We start from the raw sequence: 20,880 nt of genomic DNA, 5'->3' as shown, positions 1-20,880 counted from the left end.
ATTCACATTCAAGAATGCATCTTCCAGGCGAGCGGGTGAGCCGGGCGGTGAGAAATGTCCCCGACGCTAAGCTGTATCGGGCCAACGGCCGGCTGCCCGCTTTCTGCTTCTCCTCCGTCACTGTTCATCCGTCCATTCATCCTTCCACTTTGTTCTGGTTCGCTTTGTCTGTCCATCTTGCGATATCTTTTTTGCCCTGAATGTGCTTAATTGTCGGAATTGGGACCTGCACTGCTCTCTAACAGCAGCAGTTCTGTCTAACGTCTCTCAATCGCACCTGTCTTTCAAACACAGCGGGAGAGTGAGTGAAAGAGAAATAGATCGCTTTCGCACTTGACCCAGCCCTCCAGCGTCTTCTATTTTGCACATTTACCTGGCGAGTGATCCGCCCAGATTATGGCTTACTCGCCTGCCCCTCCATCTCCAGTTCACAGTAGCGGCGTCCCAAACATGTCTAACAATATACATTCCCGAGGGCGCTCGACAAGTCCTCCGACCAGCGTGCCGCTCTCCAAACGGGACAAGCGACGCAGCGCGCTTCAGGAGCGTCTTCAAGACCTGACGGCTTCCTTCAGTCAGAACCGAGACACCCAGTTTCGGCAACAACTGCATGCCCTTCAATGCGACATGACCCTAATCAACAATGCGGATCCTTACGAGCCGGGTCCGCTGCCCGATTCCGCGGACGAAATTGCACAACTGATTGAGAATACTGTCGGCGGAGGGAAATTCGCCAAGGAGATGGCTAGTCTGGCGGGGATGTGGTACTCGCGATTCGTGCAGGAAGTAAACCAGGCCAAGGCTGAAAAGGATGCAGATTTAGCGATGTTGGCAGTAAGTTTGCGTTCTTTCTTGATTTCTGCACCCCCCGGCCCCGGTTTGGCCTGCCCATGCTAATGAACCTTCTTGCCTAGCATCGTCATACCAACAATCTAGAAAGATTTCAACGGGAGTATGCGTTCCGCGTCCACTTCGCCGAAGAAGAATACAAGCACCTTGCAAATACCCTCCGCGAACGTCTCGTCCAGACCATTACCGGCAAACGGGCCCGTCTAATGCGGGAGAAAGAGCAGTTGGATCTGGCTGACACCAACGCTCTGCTCCTGCATCCGAACCAGTTCAGCATCACCAATCCTGCCAGCCCAGGTGGCATCCACGGTAACCGCAAGACGCGGCACACTCGCCATCGTGTCGATCTTGAGCTCGGCGAAGGAGCCATGGCAGAGACGTTCAACAGGCGAAAGAGAAAGGCACCCGAGGAAGATGTCGGCTCTCCAGTTCGGGACTCGGGCTTATCTTCGCATCCGGCCGAGCGCGCAAAAGCTCAGCTGGTGCAGCAACAGCAAGCGCCCGCATACGCAATCCAGAACCTTTTTACGGAGAAAGAGCTCAGTGCGCACGCCAACCATGCACATGTGGCTACCGTACACTTTTTCTCAACGTCCAAACGTGCGGATCAGCCCTCGGGTGCCGCCACCAACGGCAACAACACTGACGCGGATGAGGGCTCCGGCGTCGACGGCACAGGCGCGGAAGACAACGGTACCCCGGCCACCGATATGGCTCGGACGGCCAGCCAAAACTTCCACGCCACGCGCTCGACCCGGGGACACGGCAACCACGCGCTGAGCGCCCTGGCTGAGCTCTCTGATAAGCCCGCTGTGCGGCCCAATCTCCCCTACAACATTTTGGCCAATTACCACGCGCGTCCTAGTAACAACGGCGCTCCCCCGTTACCGCCACTCATGAACGAGGAAGTTGACGATGACTGGGCTCGCATGGACCGGCTGCATAATAAGCCGGTCGGCTTCGTTGACAGAGGCCTGGCGCAACTCCTTGTCGAGTCTAGTCCTGCTGAGGTGAACGGCGTCCCTCAAAACCCCAACCAGTTCAACATGTTGCATCCGGACTTCCCGACGGATATGGGGATGCATCTGTACCCTCTTTCAAAGGACACGGGAGATGGAGTCTATAGTAATGAACGGGCCAAGAAGAGTAGAACTTAGCCCCTCTTCTGGTGTCTCATTTTTGACTCAGTTATCCAACCCCCACCAAACTAAATCGCACATATGTCCCCCTCCGAACTATACCTCTTGGCCGGTCAACATCGATTGAATCGATATATGCATTGTTACCACCGCATTGCACGAGTACCAAAGACTACTTGGGAATCACGACTTTTACCATTACTTGCTACACCGGATCCGTTGGCTTACTTTAACACCTACTACTTCTGACTACTACCACTTACACGCACGGAATACAACTAGCGGGAGTGAACACGATTGCTTTCTGCCTATCTTACTTTTGTTCTTACTGGTTCTTTGTTTGAAGGCGTTTGGGACGGCGAGAGGAGAACTTGGATTCTTTTTCCCCTTTCTTTTTTGTTTCTTTTTCCCATCAAAACGCCTTGCTTTTCTTGGCTCTTGTCTGTCATACTTGAGCTACTTTAATTCACCCCCCATACCCTAGCTAGAGAGAAGAAAGAGTGAGAAGACGGAAAAGAAGCACTCAATGATATGACAAGACTTATTTAACCTGACCGTTTCGTCTGCTTTTGGATTTGATTCAGTCGGAGGGTAGAGCACAAGGAATATATCTCTAGTAACGCATTGTTTTTGTTCTTGATCTTCTCATGCCAGTGGTGTTGTTTGTGCATAATGAACCACTTTCCGCGCCTTGCACGTATTCTCTACTATGAGTACTACCTGGGAGTAGGTACAGTTACTACTAGTACAGTACAGTACTCGGTAGGCTGTAGTACATTCCATGCATACTGCCCGAATCTCTAAAAGCGGTGGGAGATCTGCCCGTGTCTCCGCCCCACTTGGATTTTCGTCAGCAGGGATTAAGTGGCGGAGATAAGGAAGTGCCGGCCGGAGTTAGTTATAGATAGATCGATTCAACTCCGTAGGTAACTTTACAGGGATTTGCTCTTGGAAAAAAGTAACTTCCAGTCTTTGTGTCTTTGCGTAAGTGACTAGCAGGCGCCAGCATACTTGCTAGTCATCAATAGTTTCTTTTCTTTTTGTCTCGAGCCACGCACCTCCCTCTGTCCCTTGAACCTTGGTCCTTATAAAGTTTGCCTCCTCCCCCCCCAAGAACCGGAAGTTGGATATGCGTGCCCTCTGGAGATATTGGCATTCTCTCCATCGTCACAGTGTAGCGGTCTCACGTGGGTCATCTTTCGAAAAACGCAATATGAGTACCCCCGCATCAGGGATCCTGTATTCGGCAGCTGTTTTGCTCGCGCCGGGATCTCCGGGCCCGAGTGATGTCAAGGATAAGGCTCATCATCGTACCAGTGGCTTCAAGAACCCATGGAAGTAAGTCATCAAACCGAGCATGACACGAATACCGCTGAGCTGGATGTTAACTTTGTCCTCAATTATCAGCTCCTGGAAAGATATCACAATCAGTGATGCTGTACGGTTTTGGGGGTAAGTGCTCAGGCCGCAGAGAGCGACAACCGTGTATGCAATGCAGGTTTGACAATGCATCGATGAGCTGACTCGTGCATGCTTCTTGCTGCTGTTACTTAAAGGCAGATGATCACGGGCAAGATCAAATTCCCGAGCACCGCACCGCCCACCATTCCTGTGCAGAAAGCAGAGTTTCTGGCCAGTCGCACCACTTCCAGCCTGCGCGCAACCTGGCTCGGCCATGCCTGTTACTATGTCGAGTTTCCTAGCGGCCTGCGAGTTCTCTTCGACCCCGTTCTCGAGGACCGTTGCTCTCCGCTGTCTTGGATGGGTCCCAAGCGCTTCACCGACACTCCCTGCCAGGTTCAAGATATCCCTATCATCGACGCGGTCGTGATCTCCCACAACCACTATGACCATCTCTCTCATCCTACCATCAAGGAGATCTTTAGAAAACACCCGAATTGCCACTTCTTTGCTCCCCTGGGCAACAAGAGCTGGTTCGAGCAGCTCGGAATCAAGAACGTAACAGAGCTAGACTGGTGGGACGAGCGCGATCTCGTCCTGTCGCCCTCCCAGGAGTCCCCGGCCAAAGTCGAGGGAGCGGGTGAAGACATCAATTCCCCGTCCGCTGAGATCAAGGCTCGAATCGGCTGCCTCCCATCGCAACACACGAGTAACCGAGGGGTCTTTGACCGGGCCAAGACGCTCTGGGCTTCGTGGTCCATCGAGTCCGGGAGCCAGAAATTATACTTCGCTGGGTAGGTTCATGATCGAATGATCCGGGATAATTCCTCTTCCTAACCCAGATCCACTGAACTTTGCACAGGGACACCGGGTACGCAGCAGTTTCAGAACTTCCAGCTGGCACCAACGACCATGCCCCAGAGCACAACTTCCCCACCTGCCCAGCCTTCAAACAGATCGGACAATACCGAGGCCCCTTTGACTTAGGGTTAATCCCCATTGGAGCCTACGCGCCCAGATGGTTCATGAGCACCATGCACGCCGACCCTCACGATGCCGTCAAGATCTTCCGAGACACCCAATGCAAGCGAGCCATGGCCATCCACTGGGGCACATGGGTCTTGACCGAAGAAGAGGTTCTTGAACCCCCCAAGAAGCTGAAGGAGGCATTGCGAGACCACGATCTTCCGGAAACGGGGGTTTTCGATGTCTGTGATATCGGCGAAAGTCGCGAGTTCTGAGAGAGAGAGATAACCTTAACCTTTCGGGGAAGGATTCGAAATATAGTGTTCGATCAAATATGTACAACAAGGTTTTTTTTGCTTGTGTTAGAGCCTCCTTTGTTTTAAAATATGTCTTTTGACTTTTGTGGATTGTTTTTATTGAATGTACTTTTTGCTACACGCTCCTCTCCTGCACTGGATGCACTGGGCATCCGTAAAGCTACAACTCATTTTGCTTTTTTCTCACCGTCTTTCTTGCATATGACTTGTCTGAACGGAAATTCTCCATCCACTCCATCGCAGAAAATTTCATTTGAATTAACAGAGGGGCCACCCTGCAAGGCGAATGGCAGTGGATGACTTATGAACTGGCCTGTCCCCTTCCTTTCTGATGGCCAACGTTGGGGAGTGGGAGCATCATCCACAATCCATCCACAAACGTGCCCCATGAGCCAAATCATCTATGATCGCCAGCTTGACCACCGCTGTCTATGTATGCTCTACGGCATGGAGAAAAATGCTTGACAGAAGACACCTATCGTGTTATCTGTATCATCCATACCGTGGAAAACTGGTCAATTGATGTATGCTTCACCGTGTGAAAGGTTAGTAGTCGAAGAAGCTGTTGCGCGTTCTTCTCTGTTCTCTACCTGTGCTTACAATTGATGTTCTAGCCATCGATGAATGCTCTAATCCAAGTCCGGTGATACGCTGGCCTTCTTGCTTCCTTGCCTTTACTAGGTTCCGTCTGGCTTCTAGCCCCAGAGACTCTTTCTGGGAAGCGCTATATTTTGCCCATCAAACTAGCTGTACCAGGGCATCTTGGTGGCTGGCGGATCATCATGTCCTCGTCCAGCATGCTTCCGCCCGTAGGGCCTGTGGGTCATGCCTACCCCCGACGACGACGCCGAAGCAGCAGCAGCAGCAGCAGCAACAGCAGCAGGCAGTACTCCTGGACCGGGCCCCGACCGAAGCCCCGGGGCGGTTCCCGCGGCTACTCCACCGACGACGAAGACGAGGTCCTCTACGACCTGGACGAAGCCGCCCTGGCGCAGCTGCCCGTGCACCTCCAAGACACCATGCGCGAGTTGCAGCTGGAGCGCGTCCACCGGTTCCAGCAGCAGCAGAGCGCCCACAACGAGCTCCGGCTCTGCAGGCCCCCCGTCTACCACAGCGACTATGCCGAGACCTGGTTCAAGAACATGATGGCCCGGCTGTCGGCGGACCAGGAGATGAGTGAGGCCCACTACCATCTGCGACAGGCCCAGGGAAACACCTACCAACAGGATGGAAGTTGGCGCTCGCAGCAGCAGCAGTGGTCGGTCAACCGGCACAATGATATTCAGGCTGCTGCTGATGCTGCTGCTGCCGCTGCCGCTGCCGCCGCCGCCATGGGGGGAAACAGTACTTGGTTCGAAGATGATGGTGAACCGGGACTGGAAATATCCCCGCCTCTTCATCATCATCATAATGATGTGGCGGTTTTTGAAAGGGATGTGGATCGCTCACCTGTCAGCTCGAGGCGGTTTTACAGTATGCATTATGGGCATGGACCGCGGCTAGAGGAAAGAGGCCGGCCTTTGTATGAGACAGACACGGGGAGTAGTAGTAGAGAACGGCGGCGCGGGGATGGCAGGGGCGCGGCTCAATCCCATGATCCACGGAAGAAGAGCCGGTCGGTCATAACTTTTATGCGCTGTAGGGTGAAGAGGAGTATTCGAAGAATGGGGAGGCTGTTGAAGAGATAAAATCGAAATGGGCCTCTGATTGTGCTGGCGTTTTTGCGGTATACCACTTTTTAAGCTTGATGGGTGTTTATTATATTCTTCTATGGGTTGGATTGGGGTATTCGTTGTTGAGAGATCAGCCATTGCAGTTGCTGCGATGTGTGCAGTTCGTTATATAGAGATTATTATGTGTATAACGTTATAACCAAGTAGAAGATGATATTGAGGCGGTCGGGAATTCCAGTGGTAGAACTGATAGATCAGGGGAAGGGTGGCACTAAACCCAATCCAGGCTAGTTGGCGGTGAGCTTCTTGTCCGCCATCCCACTTCGGGGTGCGCTGGAAATTTGATGGTGACGGCGGGCACAACACCTTCAGTTCCCCATCCTACGAACCGGCCTCTTCTTTTGGCTGTTTGCTGCTCAGATTCTGCTTCCTTCCGCAGGATTATCTCAATATCGTTTATCTTATACCCTCCTCTCCTTCCCACGCCAAAGAACCACCGCCAAAATGCAGGCTCCGGTGGTGGTGATGAGTATGTTGCTTTGAGGGGGGAGGTTTTGCCTGTGCTTGGCCTCAGAATGCTGACTTGTTTATAGACACCAACGCTGGTGACAGACAGGTTGGTCGTAAAGCTCAGCTGTCCAACATTGCCGCTGCGAAGACGTACGTCAAACCCTTCCCAACCCCCGCCTCCCCCGCTCCGGTCTCTAATACAGGATTGTCAACCGCAGCGTTGCGGATATTATCCGGTCATGTCTCGGACCCAAGGCTATGCTGAAAATGCTGCTGGATCCAATGGGCGGTATTGTCCTGACGAACGACGGACACGCTATCCTGAGAGAAATTGAGGTGTCGCACCCCGCCGCGAAGAGCATGATCGAATTGAGCCGCACTCAGGACGAGGAGGTCGGAGATGGAACGACGACCGTCATAATTCTTGGTATGCATGCATTGCTGCTTCGGGGCTTTCCTGATTGCCGAAGCAAGCCTGCTAACATGTACCAGCCGGTGAAATGCTCGCACAGGCCCTTCCCCAACTCGAACGCAACATCCACCCCGTTGTCATCATCTCCGCCTTCAAGCGTGCTTTGGCTGACGCCCTCGCCATCGTCGAGGAGGTCTCGATACCCGTCGACATCGACGACGACAAGGCCATGTACACCCTCATCCAGTCCTCCATCGGAACCAAGTTCGTCTCTCGGTGGTCGGAGCTTATGTGCAGCCTCGCCCTGAAGGCGGTTCGGACTGTGTCCTTTGACGCTGGCGGTGGCAAGCGTGAGGTTGACATTAAGCGCTACGCTCGTATCGAGAAGATCCCCGGTGGTCAGATTGAGGACAGTGAGGTTATCGACGGTGTCATGGTCAACAAGGATATCACGCACCCGAAGATGCGGAGAAGAATCGAGAACCCCCGCATCATCTTGCTCGACTGCCCGTTGGAGTACAAGAAGGGTGAATCGCAGACGAACATCGAGATCACCAAGGAGGATGACTGGAACCGTATCTTGCAGATCGAGGAGGAGCAGGTTAAGCACATGTGTGATGCCATCTTGGCTCTGAAGCCCGACGTTGTCATCACCGAGAAGGGTGTCTCGGGTAGGAACCAAGCGCTGAGATGTTGGGTTTGCATATAGCTAATTCCTGTGTTCAGATCTCGCTCAGCACTTCCTGATGAAGGCCAATGTCACGGCTCTCCGCCGTGTCAGAAAGACGGACAACAACCGTATCGCCAGAGCCACGGGCGCCACCATTGTCAACCGCGTGGACGACCTCCAGGAGTCCGACGTCGGAACCCAGTGTGGTCTGTTCGAGATCGAGAAGATTGGCGACGAGTACTTCACCTTCATGAGAAAGTGCCAGAGCCCCAAGGCCTGCACGATCCTCCTCCGCGGTCCCTCGAAGGATATCCTGAACGAGATAGAGCGTAACCTCCAGGATGCCATGGCCGTGGCCCGGAATGTTATCTTCCACCCCCGCCTTTCCCCCGGCGGTGGTGCCATTGAGATGGCCGTCTCTGTCCGATTGAGCCAGCTGGCCAAGTCGATCGAGGGCGTCCAGCAGTGGCCCTACAAGGCTGTCGCCGACGCCATGGAGGTCATCCCCCGCACGTTAGCACAGAACGCCGGTGCCAGCCCCATCCGTGTTCTCACTCGTATGAGAGCCAAGCACGTCGAGGGCCACACCACCTGGGGTCTGGACGGCGACTCCGGAGCTTTGGTTGATATGAAGGAGTACGGAGTCTGGGAGCCCGAAGCTGTCAAGCTCCAGAGCATCAAGACTGCTGTTGAGGTGAGTGCCCGCGCTGTCAATGTCAGATTGTCCCCCAAGCTAACCAGAGAAACTAGTCCGCATGTCTGCTCCTCCGTGTTGACGACATCTGCAGCGGTAAGTCGGCCCAGCAAGTGGGTGTCGGAGCCGGTGGCGGCGACGAGTAAATTGAGCGAGAGATATCAAAGATAGTAAAAATTGCGTACATAATTCTGCACGATGACTTTTCGGTAACGGACATTCTGTAAGAACATCCTAGACTTTCAAACTAATGGGTATCTTCATATCGTACATTGTAATCCTACCGCGTCTTTTTCCACATGTTGTGCAATGGTGGCCATAGCACTTTCCAGCCATTACCTGCCCCCCAATCTAATCCAATGCAATTCAATCATCATGGATAATGATCCCCTGCACCTCCCCACCAGCCTCGCCATTGCCATTGCCATTGCCACCCTCCGCCCCAGCAACGATACCACCCCCAGCCGCCGCCGTCTCATCCGCCCGATCAACCACCATCCGATCCCCAGCAGCTCCATCCTTCCCCTCCCCACCACCGGCCTGATGAGTGGTTTCCTTCCTCGCATTAGCGCGCTTCTTCTTCTCCCTCCGCCGCCGATTCTTCTCCGTCCGCTCCTCGTCCCGCCGCTTGGTGTCGGCCTGCTTCCGCGCCCACGCCTCGTCCTCCTGCTCCTGGATCACCTCGTTCTGCATCAGCCGGATCCGCTCGTACTCGCGCCGCCGGCTGGCCTTGTAGACGTGGAACTCGCCGGAGCCCGCGCCGGCCGACGACCCCTGCACGTTGGCGACGATCTCCGGTGGCGGCGGCAGCGACCCCGCCGTGCGCGGGGGTCGTTGGGTGGGCAGATGGATCTCGCGCGTCGGGTCCCGCATCAGCGTCTCGATCTGCGAGGCTTGTTCGGATTGTGCGGTTTGCGGGGTGTTCAGGGCGCGTCGCTTGAGGGGCCGTTTGCTGCGCGGGTCGGCGCTTGTGGGGATCGATTCGGGGATGGGTTCGGACATTTTCGGGAGGGGTTGTTTTTTGGTGGTAGTGGTTGTGGTGGTTTGGTGAGGAGGAGGAGTTGAGGTCTAGGTTGGTGATGGGTGGAAAGTGTAGGTGTAGGATTGTTGGAGGGTTTGATGATCGGCGGTGCCGGTGGTTGTTCTGGAAGCTTTGGGAAGGGGAAGTGGGTGGCTGTGCCAAGACTGCCTTTAATGTAGGGAAGTTTATCCGAGGTTGGGCGACTTGAAGTATATAGTGCTATCGTCCACGGTATGACAGGCTGACAACTTTATAGTCCACGACAAATCTTTTCTATAGCTCAAGACTGAAGGGGGAAAACAGTGCACAATGGCCGATGGGGCCTGTTCTTGCCTAGTCCCTTTGGAGGTGTTGTTGAGAAAAGTGACAAACCCCTCCCTCCCTGTTCATTATCTATACTTCCTCTTCCCGGCGGGGCTGGCTGGTCTTTCTGGCATGTAATCACACACGGCTTGTAGGAGGTTGTGAAGTGCGTCGGCCCTCTTTGATCGGTCTCTGGCCCTGAGCTCTTCATTCACTCCCTGAGGTGAACGGCAGAGCCGCCTCAAGGCTCCAAGGAGCTTCTTTCACTTTCCCTCAACCTGACGGGTGATCCCATACCTCTGACGCTATTTCTCTTCCTCTTCTTCTTCTTCTTCTTCTTCCTCCTCCTCTCGTCAGCAAACTACTACCCTCGCATCTCACAGAATCTACTCCCTTCTTTCTCCTTCCCACTATCACTTGGATCTGGCTCTCCCAAATACTTGCTCACTGCAGATTCAAACGCCTGTGCAGGTCGTGTATCCTCGTTTCTGACCATGGCGGCGACTGCTGAGGCACAAAGAAATACGAAGGCCCACGTAAGTTCAGTGAGCTGAGGCAGAGATCGTCTACTACTCTTTCTATAATTCAAAGCTCATGTTCAGCAGTTCGAACCAGATGATATATGTTGTCTGGTCTCAAATCCGTCTCGCGTGTGCTCTGTTGAGGTACTATGCTTACCAGGTCTCTTGTAGCAAACCTTCTCTCAGATACTGATTAGATGCAGGGTACTCATGATGATGTACTTTTCTCTTCCCACTCTCCAGAACACAGAGCTCTGGTGTGACTGACCTATGCTGCATACAAGCCCCTAGTTTACCCGCTGGACGAATACCTCATCCTTTCTCATCCATCGACACCCGCGGGAATTCTGGAGAAATTCCTGCAGACAGAGGACGTACGTAGCAAAGCTCAGGGACTTCTTCTGCGTGTTTACTAAGGTCTCTTTTGTTCCTCAACAGGCCCCGCAAGGATATGTCTTTGTCCGGTTCGTGGATAGATCGCAGGGCTACTCGCTGATTCCTGAAAATGAGCTTCAACTCATCGACAGAGAATGCCACATTGGTGATATCGTCAAATGCCAAGCACACGATGCCATGTATGGCAGGGTACTAAGTTGCCGGACTAAATACACCCTGGAGCCTGTCGCGTCTCTCCCCAACAACTCACTAACAGGGGAACATGGTCCGCTTAGATTCAAGGATAAGCCGAAGTGTCTCAGCTCTAACATAATGCCACCGATGGACGAACTACAATCTAACTTGCTACATGATGTTGTCGTCTCCGACATCGAGTCTCATGAGCCATTCGCTGTGGGAGACCATATCATATATCAGCAGAAGCTTGGGGTCATCCGGCATGTTGATCGAGATCCTGTGTTTTTGACGAGGCAAAGCGAGGTCGTCACCCTCTACAATCCATTGAACGTCGAATGTCCAACTTGGGTCGACCCAGCAAGGCTGGTGTGGATGCCACGCGGTGGAGAGATCACTAAACAGTCGGAGGTTGCCGGAGCCGAGATAGTATACAAGGACCCTGGTCAAGTCTATCCTGGCCGAGCTGCCTTGGTCGATGCCGCGAACATGTGCGAAGTCTATGGTGCTCGTACCAAGAACCCAACTCGTGGTCGTCAGTATGTCTGCACGTTGGCTACACCAGCTTCACAGTACCATGTCAAGTGGATGATGCCAAATGCGTTCGGGATTGGCATAGACAAAGACACAGTCACTGGGGGGACGGAGATAATCAGAGCATCTTTGTTCAAGAAGTATGCGATCAAGTGTGACTTCGGTCGGGCCCCGACGAACAAGTCTAGTGAGGAGGAGCTTCAGCTGAGGCCTAGATGCTTGATTAAACTGGGAAGTGTAGTGCGCTTCCGTGACACGGTTGGAGCGGCTGCAAAATACCCTCATTATCGTCACGTCCCAGTTGAATATTCGTATGGGTATGATATGAATGTCTTTCGAATTGTCTCATCCAAGACAGACACGACAGTTCAGTGGCAAAACGGGAAGGTTACCATAGAGAACGCAATATCTCTGCATACACCCAATCCCTATCCCGAAGAGGTCTTTCCTGGAGATTTGACTGTTCTCAAAGACTCGGTTCAGGCAATTCCTTCGACCGGAGGTGATAATAGATGTTCGTCATGCTTGTCGCTTCATTCACACGAAGTGGGCGTGGTTCAAGAGGTGGATAGTCGAGAGCGAGTAGCATATGTTCGATGGTACGACGACGCTACTGTTGAGCTCCCGCTACACGGATACTGTCTAAACCACGAATACACTCGACTGAGAACCTTGAACACCAAGAGAACTCCAGTCTCGCTCTACGAGCTCGCCTCTTTCCCTGCCCTGCGTAGGTCACCAGGGAGACTTGTGCATATTATACCGAGCACGATACACACATCTGTGTTGCAAGCTCTCCGGGTAAGCCCTGCGCCTGGCAATGGCGCCGATCATTCGAGCCATGCACCTTCCAAGCACTTCGATGCTATACGGAGCTACCTCGAGAAATCGAAGAGAGACGTCGTTCGTACTGCATGGTTCAAGAGCACAATCGTAGTCGACAACTCTCCGGCACCTACACGCCTCAGTATTCACTACGAAGACTTCTGCGCAAGGTTACATGCGAACTTTGTCGGGATGATCATGAAACCCAACACCGATGGTACCGTCACGGTGCGGTTGACTCACGGAGATTCATGTGTGGATGTTGAGATGCCAACGGAGAGAATCTTGTTGTCATATCCTTGTGAATGTGAAGAAATGCCTCTTAATGAGTTGGCTCCGAACGACGAGTCTGAAGATCTCGACACAGATGACACCGATAATGAAGACACTGATGACGATGATGATGCCAACTGCCACGGAGTATCCCATGGGGAAGAGGCAGGGTCTACACACACTTCGAAAGATGCACTGGAACACATTGAGGACTTCCCGTATTATCATGTCACAATGGCAGATGCTGAAGGAGACATGGAAATGAGTGGAACAGAACCCTCCGGATCATCGGCTCCTCCAGCTTTCCTCGTACTCGAAGGACCCCCTCCCTCTGATCATCATTTCATCTCGAGTGAGCCCGCGGGGGATTCCAGCTTGAGTATCAAGCGCATACAAAAGGAATGGGGGGTCCTCAATACATCTCTTCCTGCTGGCATCTATGTCCGTTCATGGGAGTCACGCGTGGATCTCATCAGGACTCTGATTGTTGGGCCTGCGGGCACTCCGTACGAGCATGCGCCTTTTGTGATCGATTTCCACCTCACGGATCAATTCCCAAGCAAGCCCCCGGCTGCTTTCTTTCACTACTGGTCCGTCACCGAGGCAGAAATCAATCCTAATCTGCACCTCGACGGCCAGGTTTGCCTTAGTCTGTTGGGCACATGGCCTGCACAGAACCCAAATGAGGTTTGGTCTTCGTCCAAGTCTACGCTTCTCCAGATCATGGTTTCCATCATGGGTTTGGTCCTGGTCAAACGTCCGTTTTACAGTAAGGCAGTCCCTTCAGATCTGAAAAGCCCCGTTGCTAAGCACTAACTCCTGCAGATGAGCCTGGCTTCGAAACCCTTGCTACAGACGAGGAGAAGCGGATTGACTCGATTCAATACACCGAGCGAGCATTCCTACTGACGCGGAAGTTGATGATACATGCTCTGGCAAATGAGGTGTCTGGCTTCGATGATGTTACCTCGTGGCTATATTTCCCCGCGCCCACGACCGCGCTGAGCATGAATCGCCCTCATCTGATCCGTCGAGCCATCGATGATGCGCTGGCAATGATTGAGCATCACCACCGCACCTCCGCGGGCCAAGACTCAGCTGTCGGAGACGCTTCTGCATACATGTCGCGGCTCAGCCTTGGGGCAGTAGTCATGCTTCAGAAGCACATCGCTGATTTGGAGAAACTTCATACCATCTGGCTTGAAGCGCTTCGGGATCGTTGTGGACATGAGCCTGAACTATGATCTGTGAGAGCACCTCATATTTGTGGAGACCCGGCTGGGGTAGGCTCTCAGGTTCTCAGGTTCTCAGGTTCTCATGTTCTCAGTGATATTTGTTGTTGGTGAAATCTGATGTATGTACGAGTCAAGCTCGTGCTCATGGTTGATTATTTAGGCAACAATGGGTGGGATAGGCAGCGATAGGCGACATCTGATGAGCAATGATATCTAGGAATTGAACTGCTACTTTGGGAGTGTCTATACTAGGTAGATGATGCCTGTAAGAGTTCTCGACTGTTCTTCAGCCTTCTGCAGGAAGACCGATGATTTCGAAGTATTCTCGAAGAACCGACCGCAGCGACCGCAGGGATTGAAGATGTAGTATTGATAATAGCCACCAACCTCAGGATTCCAAGTGGCTCCATAATAAAAAGAATTGAAGAGCCCGTGTCAGTCTGTCATCTAGAGCAAACCAAAATTCAACAATGATCATTACCAGCCATGAGCGTCGTAGCAAAAGGGCGGCGAGGAGCCCTGCGGCAATGGTCTTTGGCGGGTTCCGTTGGGCTGTTGGCTCGCCCGCACTCCCTTTCCCACTCACGCTCGTTTTCCTTCCTCTCTCAGACCACCTCCGATTGTTTCCTCTTCTGTTTTAAACCTCGCTGTCAATTCTTTTTATTTCTTTTCTTTCTTTTCCATCGCCCACCTACTGTTGGTGTGTCTTCGAACTTTCTCAACAGTCTTGAGTGTTTGACCTGCTTTCTCAAACCCAGTGAAGTCAGGTGTTTGTGCCAGAACCCAAGAAACTTGCCGCACGTAGCACCGTCGTCATTGCAGTCCGGCAAAAATGGGCGCATATCGTTTGGGTAAGTTCCGTTCCATCGATCCTTTTCTGCCTTCGAAGTACAGTGTTGCTGTGTACATTTGATTGTCTCCAGACATAAATCTGTATCGATATGTAAAATATGGGCCGTTGATAGGGATTTGTTGTCTACGAGTCTTCAATATTTGTTCTGCCGAGCTGCTCGCTGCTGTCCTGCCAACTGTCACATTATCCACTTCACCAGATTCCTAGAGATCTTTTTTTTTCTTTTGGATTCTCCTATAATATTTTACACTGGGTTTTCTTCAGTTGTCTGCACTACTAGCACAAGCATGCTAGTCGACGAACTATGCACCTCTGATTTATTGAGCTCTGAACTAACCTATTCCCCCAGAGGAGGCGAGCAGCAGCCGTGCCGGCTGCCAGAACAAGGAATGCAAGGACGCCAAAATCAAGATCGCCAAGGGGGAGCTCCGTCACGGCAGCTGGGTCGAAGCAGGCGATTACCAGAGCTGGAAATGGCGTCACTGGTAAGTTTTTCTCCCTGGCCATCTGCAAGCAGCGGGCATTTTGAGCCTTCTTTTTTGTGTATCGTGTATCATGAGAACCCTTTCAGTATCTGATGTACCTCCCCCCCCACATTCAGGGGCTGTGTCACGCCGAATGTCATCCAGAATCTGAAGGATGCTATCAAGGACATAAGTGGTGGGGATGAGACGGATTGCTCGGCTCTCGATGGCTTTGATGAGCTTTCTGAGGAGAATCAAGACAAGGTTCGTCGGGCGTTGGAGCAGGGGCATGTTGATGATGAGGATTGGAAGGGGGTAAGTTTTTCTCTTTCTTTTTCTTGGTGTCGATGGGGGTTGGTTGGGGTTGGTGCTATTTGCTTGCTCGTGGGTCAATGAGCAATTCTAATACGTCTCGATGATTAGGATGTTGAAGTCAACCGTCCTGGTATGAATGGCTTCCGTTCGAAGGCCACTAAAAAGGAGGCTGCGGCTAAGGTAAGATTCTCTGACTAAATACCTGGCTTTGCTTCAGACTTGAAACTGACATAAATGGACAGAAGAAGGCTCAGGCCAAAGCTGACGAGGAGGATGAGGCGGAGCCTACCCCCAAGAGCAAGAAGCGCAGTCGTGCTCAGCCCAAGAAAGACCCTAAGGTTGAGGCTGAGGCCGACGGTGAGCAGCAGGAGCACGAAGAAGAAGCACCCAAGCCTAAGCGATCCAGGAAGAGCGCTCAACCTAAGCCTGTATCTGATGAAGACGAGGAAGAGGAGCTCAAGCCGAAGACTTCCAAGCGCGGTCGTCCAGCCAAATCCAAGGCCGCTGTCGAGGAAGCCGACGAGGAGCCTGCTGCCGCTAAGAAGAAGGCCGCGAAGAAGCCGACCAAGGCCGCTGCTGATACTGCTGACGATGAGGAGAAGCCTAAGCGGGGCCGGAAGAAGAAGGCTGCTTGATCTTGATGCTCGCGTATTCACCAGGACGTTGCTGTCTTCGTCGAAGCATCTTCCCACCTCAAGTACATTCTCTTACTGTCTATGATCTGCTAATAGTGTTGTTACTGTTGTTCTGTCATGGTATGTCCGGTAGCGATCATCCTGTTTCATGTCATGTATCTGGGGCCTACTTTATCTGCATGCTTGCATTTCTTTTCCTATTTTACGGCGTGGAGCGATGTGCTCAGAGGGCGTGCTTCTTTCTGTTGTGTGGCAAGAAGCTGCTCATGATTGTTGCTCATGATCATCAGTCTATATCTTAGGTTGTACGTATAACGTCTTGGGGGCTTTTATCCCTGCCTGGGCTACCGAGCCTGGTTGTAGCCTGGAAGTACTGCTACGATAAATACACTGCACTAGCCGAAAATCAAGCACGAATGATGATTGATCGATCAGCCGCTCACCATCACATGATCCCCACCTCCACCACCTCCACCACCATCACACCTTCATCTCTTAATTCCTGTTTCTCTTCTCTGCTCTTCTCTCTCTTTCTTCTCCGCGCTTCCCAGAGTCGACCGTTCCGCTATAGTGTCTCTACTTCACCGTAGATGACCGCAAGTGCAAGCTAGATAGCGTAAGATTGCAAGTTCCTTTGCAAGCCTCCCGCTGGGTCTCCGTCTGATGAAGCCCGGTGTCTGCGGAAAGGGAACCTGTAGTCTTGCATGATCAGCTTCCGAGATTCCCTCCCCCGTTCATGCGACCCCATGCATGACCAAACGGCGGCAGCGTCATTCCTGTCCTTTCCTGCGTTTTGATCCACAGTCATTCGCTTTCTGCTCCCTTTTCTGGTCACTTAATTCTCTTGCTTTCTCTCTTCTCTCTTCATTCCACACCTGAATGTCTATCGTCTCGTTCCTGGTCCAGTGGATGGATCCGGGCGGCAGAAGCACGATGGCTGGAAGGGCCGGTAGAAGACGCTCTGCGTCCTTGCTAGCTCAGAACCGCCGGGTCAAGAAGCCTGTCCGATCGTCCATGACCAAAAAGGTAGGGTTTATGGCGAAGTCAATGAAGGGTGGGAAGGGGAAAGATGAAGAGAAGAAGGAAGAGGAGTCGACCATGAAGGAGCCGCCTCTTACTAGGTAGGTGTTTATCTGCATTTATCTGGTCATTCCTGCGGGCTGTCTCTGTCTTCTATTCTTGCTTTGCTTGAGCTTTGTGCGTATGCTTTTGCATGCCAATGTCTCCTTGCTTGTCCGGGCCGTGGAAGCTAATGTATTCTGCAACCCCCCAGCCCCCTCGTGAGCCCCGTGGTTAGCTTGATCGTGGGCCCGGATCATCGCCTCTTCGTCGCGCATGAAGATGTACTCTCCCGGGCTACTTTCTTCGATGCTATGCTCCGAGATCAGTTCATCGAGAGCAACTTGAATAAAGTGGTGGCGCTGCCTGATGAGTAAGTATCGCCTTGTTGCACCACTTAGGGGTCTTGCCTCCAGGGTGTCCGAGAGGCTGACTAGAAGAGACAGGGACCCAGAAATTCTTTCCTGCATCCTCGAATTTCTCTACAAAGACGACTACTACCCGCGTCTTCTACGTGGGGACGGTCTCGAGGCACCTACATGGCGCCTTGAGGAAGAAGCTGACAACGAAAGTGAGATGCAGCAGAACGCCGAGGAGGTTCTAGCAACCAAGCCAGTTCACTCTCATCCCAGCAAGGACGGTAGTCCCGTCGGACCTAACACCTCCCCCACTGCCACCTTCTATCATCACCGGGCAGGCCTCATCCTCCGGGATACGGCCATCTACTGCGCCGCCGAGCACTACGGCCTCCCCGAGGCCCTCAAGCACCTCGCCCTGCGCAAACAGGGCATCCGAACCGGGATTGCGGTGGACGTGATCCTGCGGTCCGCGCGGTTCGCATACGAGCATACGCCCGAGTCGGAGGATCAGCTGCGCGCGCGGTATCTGGCCATGATTATCCGGTCGCGGGCGGTCTTCAAGGCCAGCGGCACCATGCAGTTGGAGATGGAGAGGGGCCATCCCTTCTTTTTCGATTTGTTTGTCGCGCTGTGTAATCATGTGGATGATCTGGAGGGGAGGGTTGCGGGGGCCGAGGTAAGCTTTGCTTGATTTGTCGATGGGAATTGAGGAGTGTAACTTTTGCTAATAAGTTTGATGTTGTTGCTGCAGTGATGTCCGGCATACCTGTGGCGTCATGGGTTTGTGTCGATGGCTTTACTGGCTGTGTCCTGATCTCGAATTTCGTTTACTGGGTTACGCGCGGCGAACTTGGCGGAGAAGAAGCGCCCACACACATATCGGCAAAGAAAATCTATAAAAAAAGGTTGAAAAGGCAAAACAAGCCATTTACTCGTCGAGGATTTGAATAACGATCTGAAACTGGAAAGGATTGGCCTCGCGAGCCTGGGAGCATGCTCTGAATTATCTGTTATATCTTAATCCTCTGCTTTACTCGGATCTGCGTTGTTCTGCTTTGCTTGGCGGTTTCATATGATCTATGTATAATGAGGTTGATCAGACTGCTCGGATGTGAGTTTGCAAAGGGATATCTGGATGCTTATATGTGTGTGCCCCGATATTTCAGCAGTCTGTTTGGATAGCCGAGCTGTGCCCGTGTTCTTATTTTGCGTGCTGGGGCTGTTCTTTGATCGATTCTGCTTGGGAGAGATTGTATGTTGGCTGGACTGAAGCTGAGCATAGTGTTGTGAGCCCTCTTGTGGTCGTGGATCTCTCGATGAGGTATTTGACTTGTGGAATCTATCAAAAATAAATGAGAATGGCTGTTATTGGCCACCTCGCCAAGTCATAGACTGCTTTTCTAGTGTCAATGTACAGTACGGTGAAGCGATGAGGTATACCCCAGATCGACCGAACAATGGCAGGTCCAAGCGAAGCTTGTTGCAAGAGTGGAGCAAGCTTGCCTTATCATCGCCTAGTCTAGTGCCACTACAGGGGGGCTCGAAATTGGATCCAATAATGATGTGATTTGGTCCCTTATCGCGGCCCCTCCCAACGGTTGTCCGTCCTCGGAGGCCCGGCGGTTCATGTATCAGCTACAACAAGCTACAGGAATCGAATATAAGGTCCTTGACAGGCCACATACGAGAGTTTTAGTTTGGGTTCTTGAGATAGTTAGTGGCTGCAAGGATCCAGGAAATGCGTGCTCCACACCTTATCCACGAGACAACAGGTCCCTCTGTGTCGGTTCATATTGACATCGATCCCTCACCTGCGATGGACCACAACAATAGGAGCTACAACAGGGGCGACAACAGTATGCATGACTCGCATATTCTGATAGTCGGGGCTGGAACGTGGGGTGCTTCGACTGCGCTGCACTTGGCGCGCCGAGGATATACTAATGTCACGGTTCTGGATGCGTATCCCCAGCCATCTGCTATCTCGGCGGGGAACGATGTGAACAAGATTGTCTCTTTCAGTATGTTTCATTACTTTCTTCCCTAAGAGTGTCTGCTTTATCCCCAACCTAACGAGGTCTTATCCAGTGAAACCTCCAGCCGACGACGACCCGGACTACGCCAATCGGACCTTCTTCGCCGCGCTGAGCCACGGCTTCCAGCACGACCCGATCTTCAAACCACACTTCCACGAGACCGGATCCATCACCTCCGCCTTCTCCCCGGACGGCCTCAAGCATATCCATCGCCGTGACCGCCCCGGAGACGAGGTAGTCGAACTGAACACGCCGGACGATTTCCGACAAGCATTCCCCACAGGGATCCTCACCGGCCCTCTCCCAGGGTGGAAGGGGTACTGGAAGAAGAAAGGCGCGGGCTGGGTGCACGCGCGCAACGCCCTACTCGCGGCCATCACCGAGGCCCAGCGCCTAGGCGTGCGATTCATCGGCGGCGATCCGCAGGGCAAAGTCGTGCGGCTACTCTTTTCATCTGCATCCGACCACCCCCACAGCGCAGGAGACGTCATCGGCGTCGCAACCGCCGACGGCACTTCCCACCACGCGGCCAAAGTGATCCTCGCCGCCGGCGCCAACGCGGACCAACTTCTGGACTTCAAGAAACAGCTCCGCCCGACAGCGTGGACGCTCGCGCACATCCGCCTGTCCCCTACCGAGGCCGCCGCCTACCGCCACCTCCCGGTCCTCTTCAACGCCGACCAGGGCTTCTTCATGGAGCCCGACGCCGAGCACCACGACCTCAAGATCTGCGACGAGCATCCCGGCTACTGCAACTGGATCTACGACAACCCGGACGACAAGCCCCACAGCGAGAGGCGAAGCGTCCCCTTCGCCCGCCACCAGATCCCGTCAGAATCTGAGGCGCGCATCCGCGCCCTGCTGCGCGCCACCCTACCCCAGCTGGCGGACCGCCCGCTCGCCTTCGCCCGCATCTGCTGGTGCGCCGACACCGTCGACCGCAATTTCTTGATCGATTATCACCCTGACTATCCGTCTTTGCTGTGCGCGGTGGGCGCGTCCGGGCGAGGGTTCGCGCATATCCCGTCCATTGGCGGGTTTATTGTGGATCGGTTGGAGGGACGGTTGGAGGAGAGGTTGGCGCGGACGGTGAGGTGGAGGCCCGAGTTGGCGGTGGATCGCGACTGGGAGGATACCCTTAATCGGTTTGGGGGCGAGTATCGCGTTATGGATTTTGCGGAGGTTAGAGGGTGGACGGAGATTGAGGAGGGGGAGTGATTTGGTTATGTCGGGATGAGTTGATAAG

The 20,880-nt window shown here is 53.1% G+C and overlaps 9 protein-coding genes across 9 annotated transcripts; 8 read left to right on the top strand and 1 right to left on the bottom strand.

The window, feature by feature from the left end:
- Positions 1 to 396: 396 nt before the first annotated feature.
- Positions 397 to 2,006, top strand: BO95DRAFT_428617 (Sds3 domain-containing protein; the record flags this gene model as incomplete). The annotated part of the gene is made up of 2 exons (XM_025584853.1): positions 397 to 834; positions 915 to 2,006. The coding sequence occupies 2 exons, from the start codon at positions 397 to 399 to the stop codon at positions 2,004 to 2,006; spliced, it is 1,530 nt and encodes a 509-aa protein (XP_025445722.1).
- A 1,195-nt stretch (positions 2,007 to 3,201) lies between these two features.
- BO95DRAFT_511595 (putative Zn-dependent hydrolase/oxidoreductase family protein) lies at positions 3,202 to 4,630 on the top strand (the record flags this gene model as incomplete). Its single annotated transcript, XM_025591450.1, has 4 exons — positions 3,202 to 3,326; positions 3,396 to 3,440; positions 3,545 to 4,183; positions 4,252 to 4,630. 4 exons carry the CDS (start codon positions 3,202 to 3,204, stop codon positions 4,628 to 4,630), a joined length of 1,188 nt encoding a protein of 395 aa, XP_025445721.1.
- Positions 4,631 to 5,082: 452 nt separating this feature from the next.
- BO95DRAFT_11068 (uncharacterized protein) lies at positions 5,083 to 6,521 on the top strand. Its single transcript, XM_025580367.1, has 2 exons — positions 5,083 to 5,217; positions 5,287 to 6,521. Exon 2 carries the CDS (start codon positions 5,455 to 5,457, stop codon positions 6,358 to 6,360), a length of 906 nt encoding a protein of 301 aa, XP_025445720.1. The 5' UTR covers positions 5,083 to 5,217; positions 5,287 to 5,454; the 3' UTR covers positions 6,361 to 6,521.
- Positions 6,522 to 6,705: 184 nt separating this feature from the next.
- On the top strand, positions 6,706 to 8,838 carry BO95DRAFT_439465 (chaperonin-containing T-complex subunit CCT3). The gene is made up of 6 exons (XM_025585743.1): positions 6,706 to 6,874; positions 6,939 to 7,005; positions 7,074 to 7,282; positions 7,348 to 7,938; positions 7,994 to 8,631; positions 8,688 to 8,838. The coding sequence occupies exons 1-6, from the start codon at positions 6,850 to 6,852 to the stop codon at positions 8,775 to 8,777; spliced, it is 1,620 nt and encodes a 539-aa protein (XP_025445719.1). The 5' UTR covers positions 6,706 to 6,849; the 3' UTR covers positions 8,778 to 8,838.
- Positions 8,839 to 9,757, bottom strand: BO95DRAFT_439464 (PRKRIP1 family protein). The gene has a single exon (XM_025585742.1). It carries the CDS (start codon positions 9,631 to 9,633, stop codon positions 8,998 to 9,000), a length of 636 nt encoding a protein of 211 aa, XP_025445718.1. The 5' UTR covers positions 9,634 to 9,757; the 3' UTR covers positions 8,839 to 8,997.
- A 692-nt stretch (positions 9,758 to 10,449) lies between these two features.
- BO95DRAFT_471085 (ubiquitin-conjugating enzyme E2) lies at positions 10,450 to 14,086 on the top strand (the record flags this gene model as incomplete). Its single annotated transcript, XM_025589566.1, has 5 exons — positions 10,450 to 10,491; positions 10,558 to 10,636; positions 10,768 to 10,850; positions 10,894 to 13,447; positions 13,504 to 14,086. The coding sequence occupies 5 exons, from the start codon at positions 10,450 to 10,452 to the stop codon at positions 13,920 to 13,922; spliced, it is 3,177 nt and encodes a 1,058-aa protein (XP_025445717.1). The 3' UTR covers positions 13,923 to 14,086.
- Positions 14,087 to 14,366: 280 nt separating this feature from the next.
- BO95DRAFT_439463 (uncharacterized protein) lies at positions 14,367 to 16,594 on the top strand. The gene is made up of 5 exons (XM_025585741.1): positions 14,367 to 14,764; positions 15,116 to 15,251; positions 15,368 to 15,545; positions 15,654 to 15,725; positions 15,788 to 16,594. The coding sequence occupies exons 1-5, from the start codon at positions 14,746 to 14,748 to the stop codon at positions 16,178 to 16,180; spliced, it is 798 nt and encodes a 265-aa protein (XP_025445716.1). The 5' UTR covers positions 14,367 to 14,745; the 3' UTR covers positions 16,181 to 16,594.
- An 863-nt stretch (positions 16,595 to 17,457) lies between these two features.
- BO95DRAFT_354897 (uncharacterized protein) lies at positions 17,458 to 18,289 on the top strand (the record flags this gene model as incomplete). The annotated part of the gene is made up of 3 exons (XM_025582229.1): positions 17,458 to 17,612; positions 17,686 to 17,753; positions 17,844 to 18,289. Coding segments are annotated over 3 exons (669 nt in total), but the record flags the coding sequence as incomplete, so codon positions are not given.
- A 1,125-nt stretch (positions 18,290 to 19,414) lies between these two features.
- Positions 19,415 to 20,852, top strand: BO95DRAFT_450350 (NAD(P)/FAD-dependent oxidoreductase; the record flags this gene model as incomplete). Its single annotated transcript, XM_025588007.1, has 2 exons — positions 19,415 to 19,619; positions 19,687 to 20,852. The coding sequence occupies 2 exons, from the start codon at positions 19,415 to 19,417 to the stop codon at positions 20,850 to 20,852; spliced, it is 1,371 nt and encodes a 456-aa protein (XP_025445714.1).
- Positions 20,853 to 20,880: the final 28 nt, after the last annotated feature.

The sequence above is a fragment of the Aspergillus brunneoviolaceus genome (genome assembly GCF_003184695.1).
Source record: "Aspergillus brunneoviolaceus CBS 621.78 unplaced genomic scaffold BO95scaffold_10, whole genome shotgun sequence".
Classification (NCBI taxonomy): Eukaryota; Fungi; Ascomycota; class Eurotiomycetes; order Eurotiales; family Aspergillaceae; genus Aspergillus; species Aspergillus brunneoviolaceus.
The sequence above is the reverse complement of the archived record's forward strand: the minus strand, read 5'-3'. Positions and strand labels throughout refer to the sequence as shown.

Coding starts and splice junctions, on each gene's coding strand:
- BO95DRAFT_439464 (XM_025585742.1), bottom strand. CDS start 9,633: ATGTCCGAACCCATCCCCGAATCGATCCCCACAAGCGCCGACCCGCGC.
- BO95DRAFT_439465 (XM_025585743.1), top strand. CDS start 6,850: ATGCAGGCTCCGGTGGTGGTGATGA. Junction 7,006..7,073: donor AACATTGCCGCTGCGAAGAC/GTACGTCAAACC, acceptor TGTCAACCGCAG/CGTTGCGGATATTATCCGGT. Junction 7,939..7,993: donor CACCGAGAAGGGTGTCTCGG/GTAGGAACCAAG, acceptor TCCTGTGTTCAG/ATCTCGCTCAGCACTTCCTG.
- BO95DRAFT_439463 (XM_025585741.1), top strand. Junction 15,252..15,367: donor AGCTGGAAATGGCGTCACTG/GTAAGTTTTTCT, acceptor CCCCACATTCAG/GGGCTGTGTCACGCCGAATG. Junction 15,546..15,653: donor ATGATGAGGATTGGAAGGGG/GTAAGTTTTTCT, acceptor CTCGATGATTAG/GATGTTGAAGTCAACCGTCC.
- BO95DRAFT_11068 (XM_025580367.1), top strand. CDS start 5,455: ATGTCCTCGTCCAGCATGCTTCCGCCCGTAGGGCCTGTGGGTCATGCC.